We start from the raw sequence: 17,841 nt of genomic DNA on the forward strand, positions 1-17,841 counted from the left end.
GCTCCATGGCAACCGGCTGCGTCACGGGGGAGAGGCGGAAGAGGAAGAGGGGCCGCGCCGGGGCCGCCTGGTACCGGGGGAGCCGGGGTGCGGGGGCCAGGCCAACACCCGGGGGTGCCCGGGCACACACCGGGAGGGGGGAGCTGGGCGCCGGCGGTGCGGGAGCGGGAGGCGGGGGCGCCGGACAGGGTGCGGGGGCAGGCCGGGGGGGCGGCGGGGCCCGTAGCAGGTTGCGGTGAGGGGGGAGAAACAGGCCCGGGCGGGGGGCGACAGGCGGGCTCCTGGGCGGCTCGCCCGGCTCCCGGTGCCCGAGCAGGCGTGGCAGCCGGTGCCCGGTCCCCACCTCTCCCAGGCCGCCTCCTCCCGCCATGCCGAGCCCCCGGAGCATCCGCGACCGACGCGCCGGCAGCAGCAGCAGCAGCCGCCTGGAGTTCCTGTCCCTCGTCAGCCAGCGCAGCCCCGCCGCCCCGGACAGCCCGTCGCGCCGCAAGGAGTCGGGCGGCTCCGCGGCGGCCCCGCTGCCCGAGGAGGACTGCATGAAGCTGAACCCCTCCTTCCTGGGCATCGCCTTCAGCTCCCTGCTCGCCATCGACCTCTGGGCCTCCAAGCGCCTGGGCGTCTGCGCTGGAGAGGGCTCGGCCTGGGGCAGCGCACGCCCCCTCATGAAGGTCATCGAGGTTTCGGGGCACGGCATCCCCTGGCTGCTGGGCACCGTCTACGGGCTCTGCCAGAGCGACAGCTCAGCGGCCAGGGAGGTGCTGCTCAACCTGCTCTTCGGTGAGGCTGGGGGCTCACCAAAGGGCTCTGCAGGCAGGGGCTGGCTGGAGCCGAGGGGGGAGGATGGGACCTGAAGGATGGGGCAGAGCTGAGTAAACCTCAACCAGCCCTGAGGGAGCCTGCTGATTTTGAGTAACTGGTACAGGCTCATCTGGGGTGACATGGTACACTCTGGTACCAGAGTGAGTAACCCTGCAGCTGGAGGATGTGGTGGTGTGGGTGTGGCTCATCTGCCACAGCTCCAGCCATACCCTGTGAAACTCCTGACAGCTAAACTGCTCCCTCAGTTGCACAAAACTTTCAGGGAGCTGAACTCTCTTTTCGTTCTTCAGCTTATCAGAACAGCGCATTCCAGGTGCAGCTGCCTAGTGGTGAGACACAGCCCATTCCCTGAAAAACTGCTCTGGCATACAGATGTATGCACCCTTGGGCTCCCCACAGGCAGAACCTGTATCAGCCAGTGAGGAAACCTGTTTTAAAGCATGCATTTTAATTTTGTGTGGTGTAATATTTCCCCCACCTCTAGCATCCTGTCCTATTAGGTATAATTAGATTCTTAATTTTTGCTCATTTAGAAACTGTAGTAGCTCCAGAGCAACAGACCGTTTCAGGTTCCTAGTTCTTTCTCTTTTATTAAGTTGCAAATAATTGGTATCTCACACTTATCATTTGAATTGAAATTTGCTTGGTGGGAAACATATGGTTTTGTGCATCTTTTTCATCTAGCAGCACATGGTTAAATTACAGTCTCACAGCAGAGCTGCGGGAAGGGACCCAGAGGCCTCTGACCTAACCTCTGCTCTGAGGAGGTGTCCCAGCACCAGGGCCTTGTCTGGCCCTCAGCGCTCTGGGCCAGAGCCGCCCACCTGTCTGGGGCCCTGTCCCAGGGTTGCAGCACCCACGTGGGGAAGGCGTTTTCTCTAATTTCCAAGCTGAATCTTCCAAACCATACGAAGAAAAAAAAAAACCCCAAACAATTGAACTAGGTTTACATGTGGAAAAAAAATATTTGTTCTTAAATCATTAACCAAAGAGAATGAACTGAAATGACTGAAAGATTTGGTGCCCAGAAACAAGCCTTAGGACAAGCAGAAATCAATCCCTCACTCAAGGCTTCCTTGGAAGAAATAGCCCTGGCTGTGAGTGCTGTGCTAGCTGAGCTAACAGGGATGGAGAAAGCACCTTCTGCCCTACATAAGAAGCTGCTCTTGCCAAATACTGGCTGAACACTTCTCATCTGTGCTTCGCCTCTGACTTCTACCGCAAGAACCTTTAGCTCTTTAGCTGGCATTATTTAAATCATCCTTTATTCAGCTTTTGAAAACCAAAGCCCAGTTAACTTTCTGGCACTAATGCCTCTCAGCAGCAGGGAGAAGCCAGGCTGCAGGAGCCCTGGCAGTGCCACGCAAGCTCAGGGCCCCGCTCCCTGAGCCATGGTTGAAGTGGGTTGATCATTCACCCAGGTCAGTTTGACTCCCAGCCAGAAGGGTAGGCAAAGCAATGCTGAGTCAGCAGGGGCTGTCAGGAATGGAGTTGTGGGGAATATTAACCCCTCTGTTGCCTTCAGATTAAGGGGCAATTTGAGCCCTGAGTCATGGTGAGATCAGATTTTACACAGAAAGAAGAGCTCCTGGGTGCAAGCCAGGCCAAGTCCTGTTGCTGGCCGTGGCAGGCAGAGGGTCTGGCATCGCACAAGGGCTGTGTGCAGCAAGAGCAGAGATTGAAGATGTGCTCGTGCTGCAGAAGGCCAAGTGCTGGATGAGTGCCACGGTCTCCCTGCCCAGGCATCGTGGCCATGGGAAATACTGCCTTCTCTTAAGCAGGTTTTGGTAGCCAAGTGGTTATTTTATTAGCTAATGGCTTTGGTTTGATTCTTGCCTTGTTTTCCAGGTGTGGGGGGAAAAAAACCCTTCCTTTCTTGCTCACTCACTGTTACTGTCTCCTAGCATTGCTGCTGGATCTCGTGCTGGTGGCAGTGGTGAAAGGGCTTGTCAAGCGGCGGCGGCCCACCCACAACAAGATGGACATGTTCGTCACCATCTCGGTGGACAAGTACTCCTTTCCGTCGGGCCACGCCACCAGAGCTGCTCTGGTCTGCCGCTTTGTTCTGCACCACCTGGTGCTCGCTGTCCCGCTGCGGGTCCTCATGGTGCTCTGGGCTCTCATCGTCGGCATTTCCAGGGTCATGCTGGGCAGGCACAACGTGACGGACGTGCTCTTCGGTTTGCTGCTGGGCTACGCGCTGTACAGCGTGGTGGAGTACTGCTGGCTGTCCCCGCTCAGCGCGCCTGCCCTCTTTGCGCTCTGGAGCCATTGATGGCTGGGTCCCTCCCAAAGGAGGAGGCACGCACCGGTTTTCTAAGCGTGCACAGGGAGCGGATACTGGGACTTGAACTCAAATCCTAGACCCCATCTATCCAGCCAAGACTTCAACACTAGCGGTGCTGCAGGCTCCTGGGCCTGCACTTGGACCTTTGGTGCTGTCCTGCCCTCCTGATAGGCTGTCGGGCAGGGCGTGCACTGGCCAAGCAGCTGCACTGACTGTTCTCCCATGAAAAAACAGTTCCTGCAGAGCCCAGGGAGGGCTCAGCACATTCATCCGGCAGCTCAGTCCTGATACTGTGAATCAGCATGCCCTTGGCTGGGCACCTGTTGCATTAGCCCATGGTGTATGTGGTAGCTGTGGCTTTGCAGAGATTTCTCTGCAATTGCCCGTGTATCTGTATGCTGTAAATACACTGATCATGTTGCTGTCATGAGCGTGCCCTGCACAGCCTGCTCCATAATGTCTGCCTGGAGGGGACTCACTGGGGTCTGTCCTCAGGTTTATAAAGAGCTCTGCCTTCCTAAGCAATGCGTCTCTTCCCTATTGCTCTTGATTTAAGCACTGGCAGATCTCAAACAACAAGGACACAAGCACCTGGCTCCCAGTGCCATGGGGAAAGGATGATGCAGCTGAGGGTTTGGTCCATCCCTGCCATCTCTAAGAGAGTGGGTAACTGGGGAAGCTCCCAGTAGCAGCCTGCTCCTGAAGTCCTTGTGCAGAGCTTTACAGCTCCTTCCCACCTCCACAGGATTTTCAGTCTCCCAGGGGCTACAGTGCATTCACAGCAATTCCTGTTTGTCAGCATGTTACCAGTGCTGCTGACAGTATACTGCAGAGTGAGCCCCTTCCCATGGCCCTGGCTAGCAACGCACCCTTGCCAGGCTGCTGGGCAGCCCCGGGAGCTGAGCCTTACCTGCACCTCCCACAGCGAGGGGCCCTGGCTCTGCCAGCCATTGCCACAGCTCCCTGTGCTCTGGGCAGGCTGGCTCTCCTACCCTGGCAACCTTGGTCCTGGCAGCCTGTTTTTCACAGAGGACTGCTTGTCCTTGGCAGAAGGGGACCATGAGGAGCCTCTGTAATGAGTCAGGGCTGAGACTGAGCCAAAAAAAGTACAAAATCCACATCAATGGCAAACACAGGCAGGGAGTGAGGACTCTGGACTGAGCTTCAATAGCGCTCCTGGCCTGTGGGTGGGTGTGATTGGGCCCAGATGAGGCTCGTCATGGCCATTAAGGTCTATTAGTGCACTCAGGTCCTGGAAAGCACAGGTTAAGCCGTATTAACGCCAGGCAATGTTTAAGCATGCTGTTCCTCTGGGTGAAGTATGCAGGAGCAGCCTGGTACAAGCACCCTGTCTCTGTAACCATCTGTGTAACCATCAGTTACACGGGGGCTGAAATGAAAGCGCTTGACATGACAGGGTTCCCCCAGAGCTGAGCCATGACTTACTGGCACCATGAGCTGGTGAGGCTACCAGCTGTGGGTTTGCACCCCAGTGTGGGACTCGTACAGTGACCAAAACCAAAAATCCCCTGGGTTGCACTGCATGCCCGGCACCTGGCTGGGCAGGTCCAGCACGTGCACGGCAGCACCCAGCCACCCTGGCCAGCCCTCCCACCCCAAGGCAGAGCCGAGCTCTGTGGTGGCTGCGGGATCATGGGCAGGCAGGACGCTCCAGTGGGGTCAGGGTTTGGGGTGATCAGGGCTTGTTGAGCTGTGCCAAAAAATCTTAGCTCTACGTCCTCCCAAACACAGGGTCCTTTTTGTCCAAGAGGTTCTTACAGCTACTGGGGTCTTCCTCTCCAGGCCATGGAGGAGTACGGCAGCAACTCTGTGCATCTGTGGCTTGTTCCCACATGCATGCGTGTGCCAAAAGTTGCTTCTGGCTCACTTGCAGGACCCTCCACGAGCTGCTTGGTGGTACCCACCATCACCAGGGCATAGCCCCACTGGGTCACGGGCTGCCCTGCTGCCCTCTCACCTCTGCTCTGCTTCTTCCCACCTCCACCAGCGACACATCGTCTCCTCTTGTGCTTGTCACTTGTCACCGCTCCTCCAAGCATGGGTGCCAGCCCACTGATAGGAAGGAGGAGACTGGTGCTTTCTGCTCGGCTTGTCCCACGGCACATCTGCCCGCTGCGGAAGCCCTGAGCAGACATGTCTGTATGCACTGCCCACCACATTGTCCATCCTGGGTGCTTGCATGGGGAACCATGGCTTTCCTGCGGACATCAACAAGCTGGTCTTGGCCGAAATGCCATGGCTTGACCCTGGTGTGCTCCCATGGTCCCCTGTGCCTGATGATGTGCTTTGGCTGGGCCATGAGCCCAAGCACAACGGGAGCAAAGTCCAGGGCTGCGCAGCCTCTTGTAGCCACCCAGGGAGAAGGACAAATTCGAAGGCAACCTGCACAGAGGCTTCATAATACGGGGGCGTGCTTGAGAGCTGGGAAAAGTCCCCTGGACCTGTTGCTCTTGGGCAGTCCCTGCAGAGCTTGCAAAAGAGCCAGAAGCTAGCTGAGAGCGGAGCAGGGACGGTAGCGCTGCCAGTGCTGCCTCCTCACCATCCCCGTGCCGATCCCCCTGCCTGGTAAGAGATGCTTTTGATGCTTTTCAACAGGCAAGCATGCAGCGTGGCTTGGTACCTCTGCCCTGGAGCAGAATCAGCCCTTGCCAACAGTGAGGGATAGAAGGAGCTCTATTACATTCACTGTAAACAGACGATGAGTTTTAGAAGGTTAAAACCATTTCAGCTGCAGACCTTGGCCCCTCTGTAGCCAGGTGCCTTGCTCAGCTCCCTGGACCCAGGAGAGCAAATTTGCCCTGCAGCCCCCAGGGGCTGTCTGGCTGCGAGCGCACCAGGAGCCAGCGGCATGCTCCCAAGCTGACTGGTCTGTGCCTCGCACCGCTGGGGAGAGCCTTTTCCTAACCAGCCCCACCGCCCTGGCACCAGCGACACCCTGGTGGCATGGTGCTCCTCACGCCGGGCTCCCACTGGCCCCGGGAATCCAATGGGCCTGGAGCGAGCTGCAGCGACAGGGGCACTGTGCCAACATGCCCAGCGCAGGGGCATGGGGGACGTGGACAATGAGGTGCCAGGTGCCACTGGAGCAGCCAGAGCCGCGTGTGCTCCTGGGTACCAGCATAAACAGGGTTGGGCTGATCCTGCTAATCCCAGAGATAAAAGTTCAGGGCAGCGTTTGCTTATCTGGCGGGCATGCCACAGGGACCGGCTGCATCTCTGTCTCTCCTGCAACCCTGTGTCCCCACCGTGTCCCCGTGCGGGTGTTCCTAGTGAGGAGTGTGGGACGGCTCCTTACCCCGCCATCCAAGGCTGCAGCGAGAGCTGCTGCTGCCGGAAAAGCCAAGCAGGTGGCTGGGAGCCAGCTGGGAGCTGGTTTCCTCTCCCGGCCCATGGGAGGAGTGATGAAGGGGAAGGCCCTGCTCGCCTCCGCCTCATACCATAAAGCCAGGCTGCCGTCTGGTGTCACGAGTTGGGGCAACCTGGCAGAGACCCTCACGCAGCTCCCCGCTTGCCGCTGGCCTTCCCCGAGCTGCCACTCCCCCTGCCACAGGTCAGTCGAAGGCCTCCCTGCAGGCTGCCAGCACGCAGTGGGTGCCGGGGCGGCACAATGGACTTCTCCCTGGGGAAGAGAGAGGGCAAAGGGCAGGCAGAGGGGCCATCGCCCAGGCAGGAGGAAGCCATCGGTACCCGAGGCAGGGCAGGGCACTCCGGCATGGCTCCATCGCCAGGACTTGGTGTGGGCAGGGAGATTTCGAGGCTCCCTGGCACTCAGTAGCATTTCTCCCTGTGGCATGCAGAGGCAACGCCTCGGTGGTGCAAAACAACCAGCACTCGCCAGGTCCCGGCCAGGGGAGGAATAGCAGTTGCCTTGCAGGCCCAGACAGACTTTTGGGGGGCTGCCTCTCAGCTTGGGACCTCTTTGGTGCACAGGGACAAAATTTTGCTCAGCTGCCCCCTTGCCCCTCAGCCCCGCTCTCCAGCACTGTCCCCAGGCAGAGACCCGGCAGTGGAGGGCAGCATGGTGAAGAGAGTGGCCATCATCGGAGCGGGCAGCAGTGGGCTGTGTGCCATCAAAGCCTGCCTGCAAGAGGGGCTGGAGCCCGTCTGCTTCGAGAGGACGGGGGACATCGGAGGGCTCTGGAGGTTCGAGGTAATCCCTGCAAGCCACATGTCCTGCTGGGAGTCAGCAGTGTGACAGCTGGGGATCAGCGGTGGTGGCCAGTGGGGTGGCACACAGCCGGCCACGGCGGGGTCCTGGGGGGAGGCTGAGGGCAGGGGCTCCACACAAAGGGCCATCACATCAGCCCCAGCCATCCCTCCCCATCGCTACCCCCCGTGCCAGCACCGAGTTGTGCCCCGCTCCCGCAGGAGCACCCTGAGGAGGGCCGCGCCAGCATCTACCGCTCTGTCATCATCAACACTTCCAAGGAGATGATGTGCTTCAGCGACTTCCCCATCCCTGAGGACTTCCCCAACTACATGCACAACTCCAAGGTCATGGAGTACTTTCGCATGTACGCCCAGCACTTCGACCTGCTCTGCCACATCCGTTTCAGGGTGAGAGCCGGGGGGTCCAGGGGGGTGGTGGTGGCAGGGCCGGGGGGCGCAGGGTGCCTGACGCCCGCTGTCCCTGCACCCAGACCAGCGTGTGCCGCGTGGCCAAGCGCCCCGACTTCGCCACCACGGGCCAGTGGGAGGTGGTGACGGAGAGTGAGGGGAAGCAGGAGGCGGCCGTCTTCGACGCCGTGCTGGTGTGCACCGGGCACCACACCAAGGCATACCTCCCGCTGAGCACCTTCCCAGGTACCGCCCCACACCCCGGTGCAAGGAGAGACCCCAGAAAGCTTGGCCACGGGAACCCCTGTTCTCCCTGCTGCTCTTCCTCCTGGCCTCAGCATTTCCCTGCCTTGCTTTGACTCAAGGAGCACTCCCATGCTCCCCAGGAGGGCTCTGGCAGGGGCAGGAAGGGTCCCCACTACAGTTTTTGGGGAGGTGACCCTCCAGCCCAGCACCAGGAAGCCAAGCATCCCTCCTCCCCACCCGCAGGCATCGAGAAGTTCAAGGGTCGCTACCTCCACAGCCGAGACTACAAGGATGCCCAGGATTTCACAGACAAGAGGGTTGTTGTAATCGGGATTGGGAATTCAGGGTTGGACCTGGCTGTGGAGATCAGCCAAACAGCCAAGCAGGTGAGCAGCGGGAGCGGGGTCCTGGTGGGCAGGGCAGCCCCCTGTGAGACACTTCCAGCTCCACAAGAACACCAGGACCAAGGCGCTGGCATGGCCACCGCTCCATCCCAGCACTTGCTGCATTCGGCAGTGCCGGCACCTGGCAATCCCAGACTCAGTCCCATACAGACACCCTGATTTCCATCCCCAAGCCCCGGGCTGGGGCTGCCCCTGCGGCTCTTCCCTCTCTCTCCCTGCCGGGTGCCCACCACCCTTGGCTCCCTCTGCCCTCCGGGTCTTCACCCAGCACCTGGGCAGTGTGAAGAGGATCAATCCCGGTGTAAGGACATGCCCCCCCTGGGGCAGCCCCCCAGGACCGTCACAGCCTTCAGGAGGCAATGCTTCCTTCCTCGCCCAGGTCTTCCTTAGCACCCGTCGGGGTGCATGGATCCTCAATCGTGTTGGAAATGAGGGATACCCCATCGACATCGTCTTCACCACCCGCATGAAGATGTTCCTGAAGAAGCTGCTGACCCCATCCATGGCAAGCAACTTCGTAGAGAAGCAGCTGAATGCAAGGTTTGACCACTCGCACTACGGCCTGAAGCCAAAGCACAGGTGCCAGCAAAAACCCCCTGCCCAGGAAGTACCCCCCAGCTCCCCCCGTGTCCAGTCCCGCTTGGCCATTTCAATGCTCCCTGGGCCCAGGCTGGGGCTGAGGCACCAGCCCTGGAAACCCAGTTAACAGCTGTGGTATGACCAGGCAATGCTCGAGGGAGCCACCACTGCCCCTTCTGGGGACCTTTGGTGGCACCAGTGCAGTAGCAGCTGCCAAGCATCCCTGGGGGACCAGCCCCAGTGGTCATGAGCATCCCTGAGGCTGAGCATACCTGGGGACAAGCATCCTTGGAGCAGGGAGCAGTGGCCAGAGCAGGACACGGGGCAGAGACACCCCACTCCAGCACCCTTGATGGCTCCTTCTGCCTTCCAGGATCCTTGACCAGCACCCATCCATCAATGATGACCTGCCCAACCGCATCATTTCAGGCAGGGTGCTGGTGAAGCCGAACATCCAGGAGTTCATGGAGACGTCTGCCATCTTCGAGGATGGCACCAGGGAAGATATCGACGCCGTGGTCTTTGCCACGGGATACAGCTTCTCCTTCCCCTTCCTTGAGGGCTGCGGGAAGGTGGTGGAGAACGAGATCCCCCTCTACAAATTCATGTTCCCTCCCGACCTGGAGAAGCCAACGCTGGCTTTCATTGGCCTCATCCAGCCCCTGGGTGCCATCATGCCCATGTCTGAGCTTCAGTGTCGCTGGGCCACCCGCGTCTTCAAGGGTAAGTGAGGCAAACCTCCCCTGTGTCTGCAACCTGAGCCTGCACCCCATGCTCGGGCCACAGCCATGCTGTGGCTCATCCTCCCTAGGATTGAACAAGCTGCCCCCACGGCACAACATGGAGGCTGACATCAAGCAGAAGAAAGAAGCGATGGCAAAACGGTAAGACCTACCCGCGAACAGGGAAGGGGCCAGTTTGGGCACGGCTGCTCATAGGCACCCATCCTGTCCTGTGGCTGCCTCCCGGCACATTCGGTTGTGCCAACAGACGGCAGGGATGCACTCGGCCACCACTACCCCCACCCCGCTGACCCTTCCCGATGGCGGTCCATCCAATACCGCCTTGCCGGCGTGTGGGACATCTGCTGGCCCTGCTGCCAGCACCCACCTGCCCTCCCTGCCTGCAGGTACGTGAAGAGTCAGCGGCACACCATCCAGGTGGATTACATCCCCTACATGGATGAGCTCGCCTGCCAGGTGGGGGTCAAGCCCAACCTGCTCACCCTCTTCCTCACCGACCCCAAGCTGGCGCTGGAGGTGGCCTTCGGGCCCTGCACGCCATACCAGTTCCGCCTGCGGGGCCCAGGCAAGTGGGCGGGCGCCAGGGAGGCCATCCTCACCCAGTGGCAGCGCATCGTCAAGCCCCTGCAGACGCGGCCTGTGGAGGAGCCCGCCTCAGCCCCCACCATGCCCCTCATCTTCAAGCTGGCTGGGGCCGTGGCTGTCTTCGCCGTCATTTTTGCTTACTTGTAGGTGCCTGCTCTTGCTGGGCTGCCCAGAAGGAAGGGAGGCTTTTGCAGTGTGCCAGTGGGGCTGGCCCGCCACCCCCTGCCCCATGGCAGCCTGTGCACCCTAGTGCTGGCAGGAGCCCTTGTCCTGCCCAGCATGGCCCTGCTGCGGCCACACCGCAAGCTCAGGGTGCATGGAGCCTCCCCGGCTGCTGAAATAACACCTCAGCACCTGCTCTGCACCTCCTCCCGGGGAGCTGCCATCAGGGACAGGCAAGGAAACCTGCTCACATGCAGGGTAACATCCAGTGCCTCTCAGCCAGCGCTTTCAACCCAGTGGGGATGCACCGGCTTTCCTGTCACCTACAACCCAGCTGAGCCACCACTGGCTACACTCACACAAGAGCTAAGCAGCAAAGGCACAACTGACTTCCTAACTGGATAAAAGTGTGTTAAACAGAGCCAGATGTCCGTCCCGTTACTGACACCACCCTGTCCCCCTGCGTGCCGAGGGGATGCGCATGGGTTTGAGGTCAGCCTCATGCTGGTGGCACAGCTCCAGCTCTGCAGCAGCGTGGGCTACATGCATGCAAACGCATGCACATGCATGTATCCGCAGCAAAACAGCCTCGCGCAGGGTGTGTGCAACCGGAGTGGGTCGCAGTGGTCACAGCAGCATGGCTCCGTGCCACCCTCATCAACTGTACGCAGCCCCTCCGGAGGGTAGCTGGGTGGGTTGAGGACCCAGAGCGGTGATAGGAGGTCCCGGCCACCACAAGCCAGGGCCCGCACGGCTGCCAGCCACCAGTGCCCTGAACATCCCTGGGTTTTGTTTTCCACACCGCATCCTGCCAAAATCTGGAGTGTGGCCACATCTTGGCCCTCCCACCCAGGAAGTCCTGGGGCAGCATTGGCATCATTAAGCGCTTACAGAACCTCGTGAGCCCCTTGCAGAGGGCGGGTGCAGGCAGGAGGTGTGGCACGGTGGCAGGGTGGACCTGTAGATCATGTCTGGAAGAAACACAGTTGTGACACCCCAGCTGGCCTCAGTCGCCCACGGGAAGGACAGGGACAGCCATCCCCGACTGAGCAGCACGGCACATTCCCCCGGTGTGAGCACCAGGCTCCGCACCCCGCCGAGCACACGCTGCCCCCGGCCGAGGCTTCCCTGCCATCCTTGCCACCACCGCACCACAGGACATGGCTCCTCAGCAAGTAGCCATCATTGGGGCTGGTGTCTCTGGCCTGTGTGCCCTGAAATGCTGCCTGGATGAGGGGCTGGTACCCACCTGCTTCGAGAGGAGCAGGGACATCGGGGGGCTCTGGCACTTCGAGGTAAGCCCCACGCCGTGCCAGCCTGCCCCACGGCAGCAGCACGGATGGGATTGGAATCAGTCATTGGCAGCTAACGAAGCACTGCTCCCTGGCTTTGCACGTGTGCAGCAGGCGGAGGAAAACCACAGGAAAAAAACCTGCTGCAGCAGCAGGTCCCCATGGTGCCAGCTGGTGTGTCGGCCACACCGGACCCACCTTCCTCCCACCAGCAGCAGGACAGACCCTCCCCAAGGACCCACTCCCTGGGCTCAGCCTTCCCCCTTCCCATCCCTCCCTTCCCAGTTTCATCCATACCTTCCTCGCCTCATCCATCCCTTCCCTTGCTGCTTTGCTGCTGGTCCCCTCCAGCCTTTTCCTACCCATCCTAGTCCCACCTGACCCCGCTGGCAGTCCCAGTCCCTGTCCTGCCCAGCCCTTCCCTGGAAGTCCCAGTCACTCCTCTCCCTGCTTCTGTGCCGCTTGCTCATGCAGAGGCACCGAGCGCTGCCTCCTCTGTGCCTTGGCTCTCCCTGCCTCGGGGGAAGCCCCGGAGCTCGTTTCTGCCCCCACCTAATGAGGCTGCTGACTTTTCCCTGGGGACCCACCAAGAAGAAGACAAGCCTCACCACCATGCCCTGACATGCAAGTGGGAGAGTCCAGGGGGGACACACACTACACCACACCAACACGGAGTTTGGGGTGGCTTGGTTACAGTCCACTGGTTCTGCCTGTGGTAGGTCAGAAATGGGGCTGGTGGAGCAGAGCCAGGGCAGCAGCACCCAGCTGCCTGAGCAGAGACCCAGCGAGTAAGAGCAGCCGCACAGCCAGAGGCGCTGGAGCTGGCTCAGCAACTGGCAAGACCTGATATGGCAACCAGGGCAATGGCACCACAGGCAGCTTTGGGAACACACCGCCTCATTGGGGCTGGGGGTGGGAGCCGGAAAACTGAGGCACAAGACCCCACAACCCACTGTCACCACTGCATGGCCCCCGCCAACCCAGAGCTTCCTCTTCCCAATTTTGCAGGGTTGCATCAGTGGGAGGGTGCTGGGTGCAGCGATGGGTGCTACGACCACCTCTGGCTTAGTCCTGCACCCACGGGCACAGTGAGGCACCAGGCAGGGGAGGCAGGTGTCCACTGCAAACCACAGCCTCAGCTTCCCACACCAGTGCTGAGCTGTGCCCCGCTCCTGCAGGAGCACCCTGAGGAGGGCCGCGCCAGCATCTACCGCTCTCTCATCATCAACGCCTCCAAGGAGATGATGTGCTTCAGCGACTTCCCCATCCCCGAGGACTTCCCCAACTACATGCACAACTCTAAGGTCATGGAGTACTTCCGCATGTACGCCCAGCACTTCGACCTGCTCCGCCACGTCCATTTCAGCGTGAGAGCCGGGGGGTCCAGGGGGGCAGCGGGGGTGGGGCTGGGGAGCGCAGGGTGCCTAACGCCCACTGTCCCTGCACCCAGACCAGCGTGTGCCGCGTGGCCAAGCGCCCCGACTTCGCCACCACGGGCCAGTGGGAGGTGGTGACGGAGAGTGAGGGGAAGCAGGAGGCGGCCGTCTTCGACGCCGTGCTGGTGTGCACCGGGCACCACACCGAGGCACACCTCCCGCTGAGCACCTTCCCAGGTACCGCCCCCGCGGGCTGCTCACCTGCTCCCTGACACCCCTGGGAGCACCCTCCTCTCCAGCTTAGTCCCCACCCTGCTCTGGCCGCTGCCAAAAATGCCTCCACAGATTAATGCACCAGATGGGATTGCATGAACATGCTGCTATACCACCCATCTCGGTGGTCTGTCCTTGGTGGCTCTTGCTGTGCCGTCAGCGCCTGACCAAAGTTCCCCACTGGCAGGCGCCACCACTGCCAGTTCACCTCTCCCACCAGAGACAGGCTCCCCAAGCTGCTGGCCGCGCACCCGCTGGGCTCTCCGGCTCCCCAGCAAGGCTTGAGAGCTCAGCGCTGGTGGTGACCTTCTCCTCTGGGTGCCAGGCAAAAATGCTTGGAGGGCTTTCAGCTATGGAGACCCTCTTTGGGTGGGGAACACGCTGGAGCACACCATCACCAGGGTCTGGTGGGATGGCACAGAACCCAGCTGCTCCTCTGCCCCCGATGCCTGGCACTGGGCAGGAACTGCAGGAGGATTTTGGGATGGGAGCATGGAGGTCTCCAGTCCAAGCCCTGCTCCAAGCCAGGCCAGCCCCAAAGCCAGAGCAGGATGCCCAGGGCCAGACTGACCATCTCCCAGCCTGTTCCCAAAACACATTACCAGGCTGAGCAGGGGGACAGCCGCCCCCTGCTCCGCATCCTTGACCGGCATGGTTTCCCTCTCTTTTCCAGGGCTGGAAAAGTTTGAGGGCTGGTACCTGCACAGCCGGGACTACAAAAGCCCACAGCCCTTTTCAGGGAAGCGGGTGGTCGTGATTGGCACCGGGAATTCAGGCGTCGACATTGCAGTGGAGCTGAGCCACACAGCCAAGCAGGTGCACTGGGAGAGCCCCCTGGGGCTGGGGTGCTTATTATTCGGTCCCCAGAGGGCACCAAGCAACCCCCTGCTATCCCGTGGGCTCCCCTCCCTCCAGCACGCAGCCATGAGCACCCCGTCCCCTCTCGATGCAGGTGGCTGTTGTGGTCCCAGCAGCTGTGCCAGCATCCCTGTCTGAGGAGCATGGCCGGGGCCAAGCCTGGTCCCGAGGATGCTGCCATGCCACCACCTCCCCTCTCCTTCCTCCCAGGTCTTCCTCAGCACCAAGCGTGGGACCTGGGTGCTGTACCGGGTGGCGGAGGGCGGGTACCCCTCCGATGTCTCCTACATCAACCGCTTCACACAGCTCCTCTGGGGAGTGCTGCCCAGCAAAGTCTCCTCCTTTTACCTGGAGAGGAAGATGAACACCCGCTTCAACCACACGCTCTATGGCCTCCAGCCCCAGCACCAGTGAGTGCCCTGGCAGCACCCCGGGAACCTGCCACAGCACTGCCTGTCCCACTGCCCATCCCACTGCCCATCCCACTGTCCGGGCCCCGCACTGAGGTCTGCCTGTGCCTTCCAGGATCTTTGACCAGCACCCGACTGTCAGCGATGACCTGCCCAACCGCATCATTTCAGGCAGGGTGCTGGTGAAGCCAAACATCCAGGAGTTCATGGAGACGTCTGCCATCTTCGAGGATGGCACCAGGGAAGATATCGACGCCGTGGTCTTTGCCACGGGATACAGCTTCTCCTTCCCCTTCCTTGAGGGCTGCGGGAAGGTGGTGGAGAACGAGATCACCCTCTACAAATTCATGTTCCCCCCTGACCTGGAGAAGCCAACGCTGGCTTTCATTGGCCTCATCCAGCCCCTGGGCCCCGTCATGCCCATCTCCGAGCTCCAGTGTCGCTGGGCCACCCGCGTCTTCAAGGGTAAGTGAGGCAAACCTCCCCTGTGTCTGCAGCCCGAGCCTGCGCCCCCGCAGCCAGGGCAGATGGTGCCCAGCCACGTTTGGGAGGCAGCAGCCAGCTGATGCAGTCAGCATCCCGATTGCGAGCAATGGCATGGCCGTCTTGTAGCCGTCGCAGTGAGCCAGGTTTTTGCCTGAGCAGTGCAGGGACATCCGTACCCTGAGCCCCAATGGGCTGCTCCTTCCCATCCCGAGGAGCTTGGACATGCCTCGGGTGCCAGACCACCCGCCGCGGTGGTGCTAGCAGGCGCACAGCACCCAGGCAAGGGCAGCACCGCAGCGGCTGCTGTTGCCAGAGGGGTGCAGTACCCCCACGCTGTGGCTCATCCTCCCTAGGATTGAACAAGCTGCCCCCACAGCACAACATGGAGGCTGACATCAAGCAGAAGAAAGAAGCGATGGCAAAACGGTAAGACCTACCCGCGAACAGGGAAGGGGCCAGTTTGGGCACGGCTGCTCATAGGCACCCATCCTGTCCTGTGGCTGCCTCCCGGCACATTCGGTTGTGCCAACAGACGGCAGGGATGCACTCGGCCACCACTACCCCCACCCCGCTGACCCTTCCCGATGGCGGTCCATCCAATACCGCCTTGCCGGCGTGTGGGACATCTGCTGGCCCTGCTGCCAGCACCCACCTGCCCTCCCTGCCTGCAGGTACGTGAAGAGTCAGCGGCACACCATCCAGGTGGATTACATCCCCTACATGGATGAGCTCGCCTGCCAGGTGGGGGTCAAGCCCAACCTGCTCACCCTCTTCCTCACCGACCCCAAGCTGGCGCTGGAGGTGGCCTTCGGGCCCTGCACGCCATACCAGTTCCGCCTGCGGGGCCCAGGCAAGTGGGCGGGCGCCAGGGAGGCCATCCTCACCCAGTGGCAGCGCATCGTCAAGCCCCTAAAAACCAGGGACCGTCCTCCCCACTCCAGCATCACGTCCCGCATCTTCAAGGTCTTCTTCAGCATCGGTTTGATTGTGGCCATCCTTACCTATGCCTCACTCTCTCCTTAACCTAAAATGAAGGAAAGAGCGAGTCCTCCTGGCAATCTTCTTCCTTTTCTTTGGGCTTGGGTGTTTCTGTAGTCTCTTGCTAGGTCTGCCGCCACGTCAGGAGGCACAGAGTGAGTCGGTTCCTTGAAGACACAGCCTGGTCTGTGCCTCCCCTTCCTGCTGTGCCAGGGCCACACTAGGTCTTGTTGGGGGCTGCTCTGAAGACAGGGACCACTCCACTTCCCTAAATCCTGGACCAGCAGCTCCATGTGTTCTACCTGTGGGTTAGGTGGGCGCAGAGGCGGTGGAGAAACCGGGAACTTGCCTGGCCAGGGCACCTCGGGAAAAGGGCAATAAAGCTCGTCCCCATGCCGAGGGGACCAGGGACCACACTGCGTTGGCTGCCTCAGTCTCTGGTGTCCATCCTGAGGTGTCTGTCCTGCCCACGGGCAGCACCCTGGCCACTTTGCCCACCCCACGGCTGGCCTGCTCATCGCCTAGCCAGCCAGGTCACCTCACAGCCACAGCCACAGCCACAGCCACAGCCAGCCTGCCCACCCCGCGGCCTGGCCCCCCAGCCCCACAGCCGCCCCTGACCCTTTCCCCGCCACCCCCGGGGCTCCAGCTCTGCCCTCAACCGACATGGCCGCCCGCCGGCTGCAGCGCGGGTGAAGCCGCCCTCAAAAAAGATGGCGGCTCCCGGCAGCGGGGAAGCGGGTCCGCGGCTGGGGGGGGCGCGGCCATAGAGCGGCGCGCGGGGGCGGGCCAGAGCGCCCCGCAGAGGCTGGCGGTGGCGGCGGGGGGTGTCGCCATCTTGGACGGAGGCGGAGAGCGGGGCGGCGGCGGCCAGGTGGGGCCGCGGTCGGGGCCGGGGGGTGACAGCGGGGTGTCACGGCCGGCCAGGCCGCGGGTTGGGGGGTGGCAGCTGGCCGGGCGTTGCTTGGCCGGGCGCTGGTGCGGGAGACGGTGGGTGAGGCTTGGCTGGGCGTCCCCACTGGTGACGGCGTCCCCACGGGTGACACTCCGGTGGGTAACGGTGGCCTGGACCCCTCATCTGTGGCTGACCCCAGCCGTACTCTGCAGCCGGCTCAGAACCCTTCAGGAGGGCCCTGTCCCTTGCCGGTGCAGCCCGTTTCTCCTCAGGGCCATGGCAGACGCCGCTTCACCGTGACCTGGCAGGGAAGGGGAGCGGGCAGCCGTGGGCCGGGCGTGCCCGTGGGCCGGGAGTGCCGTGACAGCCCTGCCAGCGCCACCGCCACCGCTTTGCAGAGCTCTCGTCCCAGCCGTGGCAGCTTGGCACGAGTCTGGGGGAGGAAGACTTTCCTCTCCCCGGTTTCCCAGCTCATCCACTTAACCTTACGGCAACCCCATGGCCGAGCTCTGGTTCCCTTCTCCGAAAGAAGGAGGCGGGAGAGTCGAGGTGAATCAGGCTTCCCTGGGTAATTCCAGTACCAGGAGGTGTCAGCTGAGCAGGCTGCGGGCAACTGAGGGTGCTGAACACAGACCCCATCTCTCCAAAATAAACCCACTCAGGCTGGCTGCCAGTGTTTCCCACTGCGGGTCGCTGGCCGGGTGGGAGAGGCAGCAAGCGTGGCACATTTCAGGGAGAAAGTGGGGAGGTAGGGCTGGGTGAAACTGAAGGGGCCTTGTGATCCATCCGGCAGGCACCCACCCTGCCGCGGGCCGCAGCTGGCAGCAGCTTGCTGTCAAACTGGGAGCAGACGTGCTGAGACACTGCGGA

General features: G+C 61.5%; 3 protein-coding genes across 4 annotated transcripts; all 3 read left to right on the forward strand.

Moving 5' to 3' along the window:
- Positions 1 to 5: 5 nt before the first annotated feature.
- Positions 6 to 3,096, forward strand: PLPP6 (phospholipid phosphatase 6). The gene is made up of 3 exons (XM_075710720.1): positions 6 to 70; positions 353 to 777; positions 2,724 to 3,096. The coding sequence occupies exons 1-3, from the start codon at positions 6 to 8 to the stop codon at positions 3,092 to 3,094; spliced, it is 861 nt and encodes a 286-aa protein (XP_075566835.1). The 3' UTR covers positions 3,095 to 3,096.
- A 4,019-nt stretch (positions 3,097 to 7,115) lies between these two features.
- On the forward strand, positions 7,116 to 10,388 carry LOC104031605 (flavin-containing monooxygenase 5-like). The gene is made up of 8 exons (XM_075710228.1): positions 7,116 to 7,277; positions 7,496 to 7,684; positions 7,768 to 7,930; positions 8,174 to 8,316; positions 8,714 to 8,913; positions 9,287 to 9,636; positions 9,725 to 9,797; positions 10,043 to 10,388. Exons 1-8 carry the CDS (start codon positions 7,146 to 7,148, stop codon positions 10,386 to 10,388), a joined length of 1,596 nt encoding a protein of 531 aa, XP_075566343.1. The 5' UTR covers positions 7,116 to 7,145.
- Positions 10,389 to 11,563: 1,175 nt separating this feature from the next.
- On the forward strand, positions 11,564 to 16,121 carry LOC104032028 (flavin-containing monooxygenase 5-like). Of its 2 annotated transcripts, none has more exons than XM_075710173.1 (8): positions 11,564 to 11,698; positions 12,874 to 13,062; positions 13,146 to 13,308; positions 14,018 to 14,160; positions 14,413 to 14,612; positions 14,728 to 15,077; positions 15,422 to 15,524; positions 15,770 to 16,121. In XM_075710173.1, the coding sequence occupies exons 1-8, from the start codon at positions 11,564 to 11,566 to the stop codon at positions 16,119 to 16,121; spliced, it is 1,635 nt and encodes a 544-aa protein (XP_075566288.1). The 2 variants fall into 2 exon arrangements, with proteins under 2 accessions (XP_075566288.1, XP_075566289.1); XM_075710174.1 differs by having other exon boundaries at positions 15,452 to 15,524.
- Positions 16,122 to 17,841: the final 1,720 nt, after the last annotated feature.

Source organism: Pelecanus crispus, chromosome 5 (assembly GCF_030463565.1).
Source record: "Pelecanus crispus isolate bPelCri1 chromosome 5, bPelCri1.pri, whole genome shotgun sequence".
Classification (NCBI taxonomy): Eukaryota; Metazoa; Chordata; class Aves; order Pelecaniformes; family Pelecanidae; genus Pelecanus; species Pelecanus crispus.